The sequence below is a fragment of the Canis lupus genome, chromosome 8 (genome assembly GCF_003254725.2).
Source record: "Canis lupus dingo isolate Sandy chromosome 8, ASM325472v2, whole genome shotgun sequence".
Classification (NCBI taxonomy): domain Eukaryota; kingdom Metazoa; phylum Chordata; class Mammalia; order Carnivora; family Canidae; genus Canis; species Canis lupus.
The window spans coordinates 49,981,272-49,993,697 of NC_064250.1; the positions used below are offsets into that span (position 1 = coordinate 49,981,272).

A 12,426-nucleotide genomic window follows, 5' to 3' on the forward strand; every position below is an offset into this window, starting at 1 on the left:
CCAGAGAAGCAATGTGCCTTAGAAATTAGAACCCCCATTTGCTTCCTGCCCACCTCTCTGTTCAGTCAAAGCTGAGACCGAGGTGGGCTCATTCTTTTTGTTGTTGTTGTTTAAGATTTTATTTATTTATTTAGAGAGCATGCGAGCAGTGGGAGGGGGAGAGGGAGAGACACTCCAAGCTCAGCACAGAGCCCCACGTCATGACCTGAGCTGAAATGAAGAGTCAGATGCTCAACTACTGAGCCACCAGGTGCCTGGGGCTCATTCTTGAATTAAGTCTGGAGGTAGCAGACAGCTGAGGGAGCCTTCACAACAGTCTTACTCTGACTGGACATACTGACTGGACAGCACCACTGTGTGTCCCCAAAACACTGAGCCTAGGAAATGTTCACTCTTAAGGGTTTCCTGACAGCCCCTCCTGTGGACAGCCACGCTCTCTGGAACTGTCCAGGATCACACTGAGGCGCTGGAAGATGAAAGAGGACTGAGGGTTCGAGACTTAAGCTCTCAGCCTGGATTCCCTGGGTCCTCAGGGTCAGAAGTCAGATGCTTTTTGCCGGGAACAGGCTAGGAGTCCTGGGAAGAGTCCAGGCTCCAGGCTGCCCTGGACTTGAAATTACATAACAGGGATGGCCTTATGTATTGAACCTCTCTGGGCTCAGTTGGTGCATCTGTAAAATGGGAGTCATCACACCCTCCTCCTAGGCTGGCCTGAAGCTTGGATGGGCTAGTGTGCATCTACTCAGCACATCCCACAACACGTGGGGTGCCACTTTTCTCCTTCGGTTCCCTCTGTCAGCCGGGGAGAGAGGGCCAGGCAGAGGATGATGACAGGGAGAGAGGAGAGAAGCCCCAAACTAGCTCAAGGTAAGGCAGGAGGAGTCCTGGTTGATCTTTCTCTCTCCCTACTTTCTTTTTTTTTTTAAGACTTTATTAATTTATTTGACAGAGAGAGAGAAAGAGAGCTCTGGCAAACAGGGGGAGTGGCAGGCAGAGGATGAAGGGAGGAGAAGCAGACTCCCTGCCGAGCACAGAGAGGGACCTACAGATGTGGGGCTCCATCCCAGGACCCTGGGATCATGATGGAGCGCAAGGCAGATGCTTAACCAACTGAGCTACCCAGGAGTCCCTCTCCCTACTTACTTCTTCTTTTTTTTTTTTTTTTTTAATTTTTATTTATTTATGATAGTCACAGAGAGAGAGAGAGAGAGGCAGAGACATAGGCAGAGGGAGAAGCAGGCTCCATGCACCGGGAGCCCGATGTGGGATTCGATCCCGGGTCTCCAGAATCGCGCCCTGGGCCAAAGGCAGGCGCCAAACCGCTGCGCCACCCAGGGATCCCCTCCCTACTTACTTCTATGCCCAGATGGTTGCTTATCTGTCTAAATCATCAGAAGTTTCTGATCCGTAAAGAGGGAGGTGGCACGAAGATCCACAGCTTAAAGGTTAAGACTCTACTAGTTCAGATTCCCCCTCACATTTGCAGTCAGAGACCTAGAAACTTCTCTGAACATCCCCATCCCCAAGTGGAATGGCTACAAGAGACCAAAGGGCAAATGCTTGTTCCTAGTCTCCCAAGAGTCAGTGAAAACCCTGAGCCCTCCCCTGCCAGGCACTCACACTCCTTTGCCCACCTCATCATCACCTTTTCTCATATACTGCTCTAGGGTAAGCCATGTCCTTAAAAAGAATTTTTTTTTAAAAAAGAAAATGTCCATTAGAGCTGTTCCTTACAGGAACCTAGTCCAGGTTCTGCCACTGTATGACCCTATGCAATTTACTTTCCCTCTCTGTGTCTTGGCAGCCTCATCTTTACGAGGTGGACAGACTAGACCGAAGTCCCAAACTCAGGTTCTGTGCCTGGGCTTTAGATGTGCAGAGACCCCTTTAAAAATTGAGTAACACTGGTAGCATCCCAGAAGGGAACTGTGTGGCAGAGGGGCCAATTGCATAAAGCAGTCCTTACGGTTGTGCTATATTCCCCTTTGTACCTTCTGAATTTCGAGGCAAAGAAATGTTTTATCTACTTAAAAATACATAAAATTTATAATTAAAAAAAGGAAAGAAAACGTATGCAAATCCACGTGTGTGAGGGCACCTGTACTTTCTGGGAAGGATCCATAATTTCTATCAGATTTTTCTACGGTGTCTCTGACCTCAGGAAGGTTTAGAAAGCATTTTACTAGATGACCATAAGGTCATTCCCAGTTCTCATTTCCTTGATTTGATAAAGTGTGAGAGAAAACAAAAGTGAATTTCTGTAGTCATTACAGTACCAGCCCGGGCTGGATGCATGTGAAGATGCACCCATGAATCTTACGTTTGATAACGTTGGCATGCATACCCGCAGGAGCCGGAGCCGAGCAGGTTCATATGCCAATGCAGGACACAGTGGCGCTCTCCTACGGTGCAGGCTTCAGAGATCAAGGTCCAACAATGACCCCCGTCAGCCCGTTGTCTCAAAACCCTCCTTGCCTGACCCCCATGCTCACTGAAAGAAACATTCAGTTTGGATTAGCTGTACAAATAATGCATTTAAGTAAATGCAAGATGGATTATTAAATGTTGGCCACCTTGGCTCTGAGGGGGAAGGGACTGGGATGGATGGGGAGTGGAGGAGATGAGAAGCTCCATCCAGGGGCAATGAAGAGCCTAGGCCCATCCAGAGATCTCCATCTGAATCTCTGAATCCATGAGAATCTTCACATGCAGGAGAAGAAAATGCTTTCTCGGTGTGCAACGTGGAAAGCTTCGGGGAAGGGGGAATCTAGCTGGGGAATCAAAGCAAGACTGGTGAAGAACAACCCGACTAGCTAGCGGCTGAACGGGTCAGAGCAAAGAGAAAGGTCACATGGTTCCAAAAAGGAGAAGGGAGAGCCGCCATTTAACAAATGGCCCCTGGCTATGGTAAACTTTAATTAACTGTGCCATTATAATTCACTTCCAGCCCGAGTTCCACCCAACTCTGGCTCTCCCTCCCACTTCCTCCCTCCTCTCCCCCAGGCCTCATCAAGGCAGCCTTCCTTTAGTGAAACCAAACTGGCCGCCTTTGCTGGATGCCTCATTATTACAGCCACTGCCTCTCCTGCTAATAATGCACCCAGCAACAAGAAGGGGAAGCAACGACGCTGCGGTTCTCAGCTCTTAATGACGGGCCCCTTTCCTACCTATGTGCACTAAAGCCAGGGTCTTATGAATCCCAAAAGTTCCTGCGCATAATACCGCAGCAATGAGGGCAGAAAGGCAGGCCCCCAGCAGCGGAGGTGCACACAGAGACAGATCTCCGCACCCACGGGCTCCTGCTCGAGCCACTGGACCGGATTTGCAGGGTCCGCATCCCGAAAGGTGATCCACACATCGAAGTTCATATGTGCAGTTCAGGGCTGTGGCGGCACCCACGGCTCCTTCATTCAAGTGTGGTTAAATTACACCCATGACACTCTATCTCTATATTCTCGGGCTGCTGAGCTTTACCCATTTTTAAGAGTGTATGTGTGCTGGGGAGTGGGGGTTGGGAGCACCTTAGAGGATCTTCCAGGCGAAACATGCTTGGTTTTTATTAATGAGCTTATGAGAAAAGCCAACCTCAGACCTTTAAGTGAAATGCGTGATTGGTAGCCAGGCAAGGATGGGTTTTAGAATTAACTCTTCCTACAGTCTGCTATGCATTATCACCCCCAAGTTAATTACCCCTGAGGATGAAAATAGGTTTCATGACTCATAAACACCAATACAACACTTGGCAGCAGATGAAAATGCACGGACACATTTGCAAGAAGCTGACACGCATATCTATTTATATGTGGGGAGATTCTTAAAGAGGTGAGACAGGCACCTCCCATCTACCAGGATTAAGAGGCTGCAGTGGATCCATCAATTGCCAGTTATCCACACCCCCATAACGCACGCATGCACACACACACACACACACACACACACACATGCAGCGAGAGAATCATGGTTTCTCCACTACTTCAATGATGGTGATAGCAAGGAACAGAAACTAAAAAGGTGTTATTAACAGCGAGTCCCAACACCAACCCAACCTCCACACCAGTGTTCTGGGCTAACCGGTGATTTGGTTTTCCCCAAACATGCCTGCACCCATACCCATCTCCCTAGCCTCCTGGCTCCTGCACCCTCTTTGATGGGAGTGGGGTGGAGGCACCAAGTCTCTTCCCTTATTCATTTATTCCTCACCTGGATAGAGACTGTCCTGGCCCAGCATGCCCCTCTCCCAGAGGGAGTCAGGTGTGACCAGGAATGAATTTCAGATAGGTTTTGTTTTGCTACCTCCCTCCTATTTTCTACTCTCTTCTATTTGCCTCCCACAAGGTCCAAGGTCCAAGCCAGGTTTGTTTGCCTTGCCCTAGCTCTGGGACTGCTCCGGTCTGGTCTCAGCCAAGGGGGCTCAGAGCTCCAGGCCTAGTCCTTTCCCCTACCCCTCTCTGCCGCCCAAATGCTGCCCAAAAGTTGATTAGACCAATCCTTGAATTTCCCCACCCATGGGAACAGGCTTTATTTGGTGTCATAAGTGACCTTTGCCTCTGGACGTGGGGTTTGGCTTTTTTCTCTCTTCCCCCATTCCCTGCCATCATCTTCCCACCAGCTAAGTGTCCTGCCCTTAGAAATACTTATCACAAAGGGGGTAGGGGGTGGGGAATGAGTGATGAATGAGGTGGCACTGTTTTTCCAATGCATCAGCTGGAAGCTGCTGGCAACTCTCCTGGCTCACTACATGCCTGTTTCCCTGTTGCCCACACCCCTCCTGCCTCCACTGACAGCTCCCAGCTCTGTGGCGTTTTTGCTTTATAATGTGCAGTAAGTGTGATTCCTGCCACATCTAAGAGGCAAAGCATCCTAGTTTCTTGTGTTTTTGTTGTTGTTGTTGTTGTTGTTTTTCCCACTTGCACAAGGCACAGCTGCACTGGAGATCGGCACATACCCGAGGCCACAGGGCGAGTTTCTGACAATGCCATTTGCAGCTGGGGCGCTCAGGGAAAATAGAGATGCAGAAGAGTAAACAGAAATTGCTTAGTCAGCAACTGTCCTGCCCCAAGAGGTGAATGTAAATAGTCTGGTGGGGGGGAGGGGCAGTCCGCCAGCACAGGGCCTTCTACAGATGCCACCTCCCAGGCTTTGCAAAGACACCAGCATTTGTGCTCTACGTTGGCAGGGAGGGTGTCCCCTATGTTGGAACTACTACGTGGCCTTAGCTCTAGAAAAACACACTTGCTGACTCGGGGCAGAATTAATATCAATTGAATTTATTACAAGTTACTAAGCTCCAAGGCACATTACAGTGTTCTGTTAACTACAGAAATGTATAAAGGACAAACAGAGCAGATTCCCCATGTCTAGCATTTCGCTCTACTGTTCAAAAGCATCCGTGCATCAATAAAGCAAAAACAAAACAACACGTGAAGATCCAACACATTCAGGTCCGTAGAAACAAACCAAAACATTTTCCCTCACAAACTTGCAACAAAAAACACCCCGCCCCCCCAACAACCCCCCCCTTACCATTTTGCAAACAAAACAGAAAAACAAAACAGAACAGAACAAAATGGAACAAAATAAAGTGAAGACTTCAACACTTGGGGCTGTTTAGAAAGAAGCTTTCACCATTTTATAGCATCTTTTTTTTTTTTTTTTTTTTAGGCAGCAACACTGGCCTTGGCAAAAAAAAAAAAAGTCATTTTCTTTTGTTTTTTTTTTTTTTCCTTTCAGAGAGTGCATAACATTTACAAAAATACACACCAGCAGCAGTCGTTGCTAAGGGCTATTAATTCTGTACCTAGGCAAACACTCTGCCACCAAATAAATGCTAACGAAATGATGCAAATGACCCAACCAATATTATACTGCTTAACACAAACCAGCTTATCCTTCAAATGAAGAAGTTACATACCTTTTGTTTCAAAATATAGAAACATACGACGAAAATAATGTCTATACATAAGACTAACTTTTTGCAGTTTGTTATATTCACAATTCTACATCTTAGGGGCAAGGGGAGGGAGGGTCGCTGTGGGTGGGGGAGGGGCCCTCTGGATCGGAGAGGAGCTGGTCAGGGGCAGAGGAGGTGGCCGTCTTGTGGTTCAAGGGTCTCTCTCCTTTTTCACTTTAACATCTCCAGCTAAGATCGTCGCGATTTCGCCCTGCATGAAGGCCCAAGGTACATTCGACCCAACCAGGGGGCATTTCTCTCCGCTGGGGCAGTACACCTCGCCGGTGGCCCCCTGGGCCTTGATACTCTCTCTAGAGCAAGGGAAGCAGAATTTGTGGCTGGGGACGGATGGGCACTGAACGAAATGCGTGTCCTCCAAACGTTCGTGGCAAATGGTACAGCAGAGGGGCCCGCTGTTGGCCATAGGGGAATCCGGAATGTTTTGGGGGTGCACTTGGTCCATGCCCGGGTGGGTGCTAGGCGGCGGGGGCGCCACCTGTAAATTCAGGTCCCCGTTCCGTGATGCCAAGCGGCGCTGCCCGGGCACGGAGGCCGGTGACACCGGGCTGCTGCTGTTGCGCCTGGCGGACGCAGTGGTGGAGTGCACGGAGCTGCCGTCCTTCGGCGAGTGCGCCGTGCCCAGAGTGTCTGCCACCGACATGAGGGCGGCCATGGGGGACGGGCCGTTCTGAGGGGCTGACTCGGGCGGGGTGGTCCGGTTGGAATGGGGTCCCAGGGGCGGGGGCGGGGGGGGCGGACCCCCGGCGGCGTGCCCCGGCGCCGCGAAGCCGCCGGCCGACATGGTGAGCTTCAGTGCCTCGCTCTGGTTCGCCATCCACTGCTGCCTCTGCTGCTCCTCGCCCAGTTTTAGGGCGCCCTCGGCGGAGTCCGGGGGCTCGGGGGACGCCTTCCTCTTGCGGAGACTGGCGGCGGTGCCCCGGCCCGAAGGGGCGGCGGGCGGCAGGGCCCCGGTGCCCGGGGGCGCGCTGGGGGCGCGGCTCAGACTCACCAGGGCCGTGGGCAGCATGGGGCAGCTGGCGTCCAGGTAGGGCTGGGGCAGCATGTCGGCGCCGGGCACGCCCTCCTTGAAGAAGCGCACGGCCTCGGGCAGCAGGTCTCCCAGGAGGCGCCAGTCCCCGGAGCCGTGCTTCTTCTCGTACTCCAGGTACTTGAAGCCGGAGGAGAGACCCCGGCCGAAGTCCTTCATACAGTCCTGGTACATCTGCTTGGCCACACCGGACGCGCTGGAGTACACGTTGCCGGAGCCCGTGGGGTACTCGATGAACAGCTTCAGCTCGTAGTCCATGCCGGGCTTGGAGACGGCGTCGAAGGCGAAGACGCGGCCCAGCAGCGAGTGGTCCTTCTTGAAACGCACCTCGTAGGGCGTGCAGCCAGCCAGCGTGAGCAGCGTGTCGCGGACCATCTTGGGCTTGTTGGCCCACTCCTCCGCGCGGTTGCGCAGGCTCTCGCTCAGCTCGGCCAGGGCCTCGGCGTTGCGCTGCTTCTCCTTCAGCTCGCGCTCCTGGTCGGTGCTCGACACCGAGCCGGGCCTTTTGCCGCCAGCACCCACCCCCACCTCCGCCACCGACGACGAGGTCGAAGACGACGCCGAGGACGACGCGGCCGAGACGCCCGGGGCGCCCCCAAGACAAGCGGGGCCCCCGGGTGCCCCTGGGGGCGCGGGCGTCGGGGGCCCACGGCTACCGAGGCCGTGGGGCGGCGGCGGGGGCAGCACCGCGGCGCTGGCCGGGCCGTTAAGTAGCGTCTGCGGCAGCAGGTTGGGGGGCACCGCGAGCTGGGGGCCTCCACCACCCCCCGGGTTGGGCAGCCCCGTCACTAGCCCACCGTGCGTCCCGCGCCGAGACGCCACCGACGCCGCGGCAGAAGAGGAGTTGGGGCTCTGGCGGTTCAGCTCCGGGGGTCCCTCCTCCGGTGTCGGCTTGGGGAAGCCGTTGGGGCCCCCCAGCCCGTTGGGCAGCCGCGCGGCGTGGCTGCTGCTCCCCAGGCTCACCGGCGGCGGCGGGTACTCGAAGCGGCTGCGCTGCTCCGCGGCGGCGGCGGCGGCGGCGGCGGCGGCGGCGGCAGCGCTCAGGCCGTAGCGCTCCAGGCCGGACGGGGCCGCCAGCACCGCAGGCTTGCTGGAACCGTCGACGTGGTTGAGCTGCTGCTGCTGCTGCTGCTGCTGCTGTTGCTGCTGCTGCTGCTGCTGCTGCTGCGCGGCCGCCGCCGCCGCCGCCGCCGCGGCCGCCGCCTCCTTAGCCGACAGGGCCACCGTCTTGACCCCGACGGGCGGCGGCGGCCCGGGGGAGCGGCCGTCCTGAAAGCAGCCGTGCGCCCGCTTCAGCTGGCGCGCCGTCTCGATCACGAACTCGATGCGATCGGCGCCCTCGTAGTTGACGCAACCGCGGCATACGGGTTCCGAGAAGTCCCAGATCATGGCCCAGGGCATGCGGGGCAGGTCGCACAGGTAGCAAGACTGTCTCCGGGACGAGGACACCTGCGCCGCCGACATGATGCCCGCCCTGGGGAAGGTAGGCCCCCGCCCAGGCTGTCTCCGCGGCGCCTTCTCCTCCGGGAGGACTGGCCGGCTGGGGAGGGAGTCCGGCTGCGGGGGAGGAAGGGGGGGCGAGAAAGTTCTGCCCCAGGGGCTGGAGGGAGCGCGAGTCTCCACCGCCGGCGCAGCGCCTCTCCGTGGGGGCTCCACCGCCGGGGCGGCGGACGAGTGCTGCCCGCTCGTCGCCCCCACCTCCTACTGCGGCTGTGTCGTCGGGAGGGGAGCTCGGGCGCCTTCTTCCTGGTGCCGCGGACCCGGGCTGCGAGCTCCGGGCCCGAGGGGAGGGGGCGAGGGTGCCGGGTGCTGGCCGCCGTGGGCTCTTGGCCCCCTCCCCGGAGTGGCTGGTGCCTGGAAGCTCGAAAGGGGTGGTCTCTTCCTCTCCCTGGGGGCCCCCCTACGAGCTGCGTCCTCTCCCCGCCAGGCTCACTGGGGCGAAGGCTAGAGGGCTCAGTGCCACCCGGTGCCCGGGTCCAATCTTGCTGAAGTCGCCGGGGGAGGGAGGGGGTGGCCGCCGAGAGGAGCTTCTCCCCTCCGCAGCGTCGGCCGTTCCGCTGGCGGCGGCTGGGTTTGCACGGCCGGAGGGAGCCGCCGCGGCCACCGCTTCCAGGACGCACGAGAGCAGAGGAGAGGAGCGCACGCACGCAGGCTCCCGCCGCCCCCAGGCCCGGCCGGCGCCCCGGCCGCCGCGGCTGGCGGCGCTCACGTTGGCTGCAGGGCGCTCGCGCGGCGCCTCGGCCCGGGTCGCATCCCTTCCCGCTCGCACTCGCCCGGAATGTGGGGTTGTGATTGTTACTCTACGTTCCGGAGGCGCGTCTCGGCGCTCCCGCTCGCGCTGCGGCTCGCGCTGTCCCCGGCTTGGCCGCGCGGGATGCCGCCCGGGCGGAGCGCTGACGTCACCGCCATGCTCTGCACCACTTCTCCCCCCTCCCTCCCCTTTACACTTCCTCTGTCTGTGGAGCCACTTGTTGCTCGGGGAGGGCGCATGCGCGGCAGGGCGCCCAGATTCCTCCCCGGCGGCCCCGCCTCCGCGCCTCCGCCTTCCCCTCCCCCCTCCCCGTGTGTGTACAACAGCTGAGGCCCGGCGAGCTAATGCTGGAAGTCCTGGGCTGGGGGTGGAAATTAAACAGACGATGACCTTTCCTTTCCCCGCCCGGCTTTCCCAAGTAAAAACGCATTTGAAAACCACAAGCGTCATTTCCGATCCCGCTCCCCACCCCACCCCGGGCAGTGCATTTAAATGTCCAGTTTCAGGATTTTCGTCGCGAATCTCATTCTCGTTTTATCTGTAATCAAATCTTCCCCCCCCGCCCCGCCCCACCCCACCCCGTATGGATGTTACGTTCACTTGCTACCACCGATGCCAAAGCACCTGCAAAATTAGCTGTTTTCCATTTGCCCAGAAACTGCCTTTTCGATTTGTTTTTGTGCCTCTGGTCTAGGAACCTGAGTTTCAACGACAGAGCTAAATGAATTCAGGGTGAGCTACTCCTCCCCCCCCCCCCCCAGTCGCATTCTAAAAATTTTGGCTGAAAGAAGCTACGAGCACCCGGAGGCCTTTAAGGAAAACAGTCTACTGGCTGCGCACAGCTGCAGTTGGGGCAGGGAGGGGGGAAGGTGCTGGAGAGGCCAAACAGGTGAGTGGTTTTTCCGGGTTTGATAAAAGAAGGTGGGGCAGCGTTTAATGATTTTGCTATCTCTTTGTAAAGCGCAGTGGCAGCTTTCAAAATTCTTTCTCACGTGCTGTGATTTCATTCCACAGTGCCCCAGAAGGCTGAGCAAGGCCATGATTTCTTTTCCATTAGGGGACCGCTGCTCGTCATTACTGCTTATTGGGGAACAGGCATGTTGGTCATAGCTGTAGTCACGGCAGTTCAACCATTTCTTCTATGTACTGGGTCTGCCTCCCCCACCCCTCTGAAAATTGAAATAATTCTGGTCAAGGCTGGAGAGAGGAAGCAATATACCGGCATTTCAGGTTGTAGAGTTTGCGGGATCAGGTTGGAATTTCCTATCACTCTCTGGCTCTGTGACCTTGATCTGATTACTTTCTTTTACCTTCTCTCCGTTTTCCACCCATACACATGGGATCATAGCTCCCAACTTATTAGAATTGTTTGAGATTTCATTTTGCTTCTTGTCATAATTAGGAGGTAACTCACTGAGGTTACTGCGAACCAGACACTGCTAGGTGATTTTCTTGCCTCATCATTAAACTCTCAATAGTATCCACAAGGTAGATTCTATCATGAACTCTGTTTTACAGGCTCACAAAAGAGGTTAAATAACTTGCCCAGGGTCACATGGCCATTAGAGATGGAGCTGAGATCGGAATCCAGTAAAATCAGAGAGGTAGCTGTGACAAGCTACCTTGGGTTCTCAGGTTCCCAGAGGTGGTTTGCAGTGCTCCAAATTTCCATCAGTCCCCCCATTCTTCGTTACATTCTCATGTAAAGTGCTATGCAAATACACCTTCGAACCAACCTCCATCCTTCCCTCTCCAAACAGGCTGTGCCAGTGAGTTCTTTTACATGTACAGAAGTTTCGGATCTTCCGTTGCCGCAGACTCCAATACAGCTTGCGCTGTGTAGAGCACCGTGTCAGGCCCACGGGAAGCCGTCCGTAAGTGTTGGTTATTATTAGTATTGGTATTAATGCTGGTACTGTTGCTAGTGAACATGTGAAAGTACTTTGTAAATCGCATAAAAGGTGAGGATCATTATTCTCATGACTACTATTCACTCTTACTTGTAATAAAGTTCAGTTGAAGAAACAAGAAGTACTTCTTTTTATTTTGACACTTGACCTCCAGAGCCTGCTCTCGGCTCTAGCACTCCTCAGCACATGGTTCTCCCACTCATTCTGGGGTCATAGGTGCAGAGGAAGGGGAGTTATCAGGATAGGGAGAAAGAGGGAAGGAAGAGCCCTAGGGAGCCCCTCTTTCATCTCAGAGCAGCCAGATTTCTGTTATTGCAAAAAAAAAAGTGAGCTCACTGTGCACCCCCCAACAAAAATAAACTTCCCCTGGCCCACTGGTTCCCAGTAGTGATTGCTCTGTCAAGAGCTGCTCCAGAGCATTGCCTCACCCTTCCAAACTTCAGCCCTCCCCACACCACAGCTACCCTGGGGTGAGTCAAAACACAGCGCTTTGGAAATGGAGTGACATCCCCACCAGCCCATGGCTCCAGGCTCATTAGCTTTGGCTAGGCTGCTTCACCCATTTCTTTACATTAATATTTACTCAGCCCATCCCTTTATTAAACCAGAAATACTGAGGAACAGCAACCTAGCCCCAACCCTCTAGCCAGGCTGCTAGAGAAAGCAAGTTGGAGACTATGTCACAGTGTTATGTTTGGTATGCGCGCACATATGTCTCCGTCTCCCTGTCTGTCTCTGTCTTCACTGTTACTAAAGGAGAGATATATATACACATACATGCCGGGTGTCTTCAGACACAGTTAGAAATAAACATGCATTTAAACAAACTTCCATTACAGCCTCATAATACTTTAATTTAAAAAGTGTAGCTCTCTTGATACCCTTCCCCCTGCCCAAGATTCACCCTCATTTAGTAGGGGTGATCCGTTTTGTCCTGCCTGTCTGAGATGGCTGTGTTTGGGGATGTCAGGGATTGTGAGAGGCGAGAACATCAATGTTTTGGAGGTAGAGTTCCCCCTCAAGGCGAATCCCACGTGACAATACTGCCTCCACAATATGGAGAGGAAGGAAGCCTGGAATGCTCAGCCTAAGGCATCAGGTGGAGAGATTCTTGACAGTGGGGTCTGGGAATCAGGCAAAGCCAGGTTCCACCAGGCTCTAGGGGAAAGGCAGGCAGCCCTCCCTAAATTTCCTTCCTGAGGCTGTGTCTCCCCCAGCATGACATCTGAGCTGGCAGCCTCAGAACCCATCCCCCACCAAAGCTGGA

The 12,426-nt window shown here is 54.8% G+C and overlaps 1 protein-coding gene across 1 annotated transcript; it reads right to left on the reverse strand.

The window, feature by feature from the left end:
- Positions 1-5,251: 5,251 nt before the first annotated feature.
- Positions 5,252-9,342, reverse strand: IRF2BPL (interferon regulatory factor 2 binding protein like). Its single transcript, XM_025443136.3, has one exon. It carries the CDS (start codon positions 8,460-8,462, stop codon positions 6,102-6,104), a length of 2,361 nt encoding a protein of 786 aa, XP_025298921.1. The 5' UTR covers positions 8,463-9,342; the 3' UTR covers positions 5,252-6,101.
- Between the last annotated feature and the right edge of the window lie 3,084 nt (positions 9,343-12,426).

What these genes read in the sequence shown, in the direction of transcription:
- IRF2BPL (XM_025443136.3), bottom strand. Translation starts at nt 8,462, where the DNA reads ATGTCGGCGGCGCAGGTGTCCTCGTCCCGGAGACAGTCTTGCTACCTG.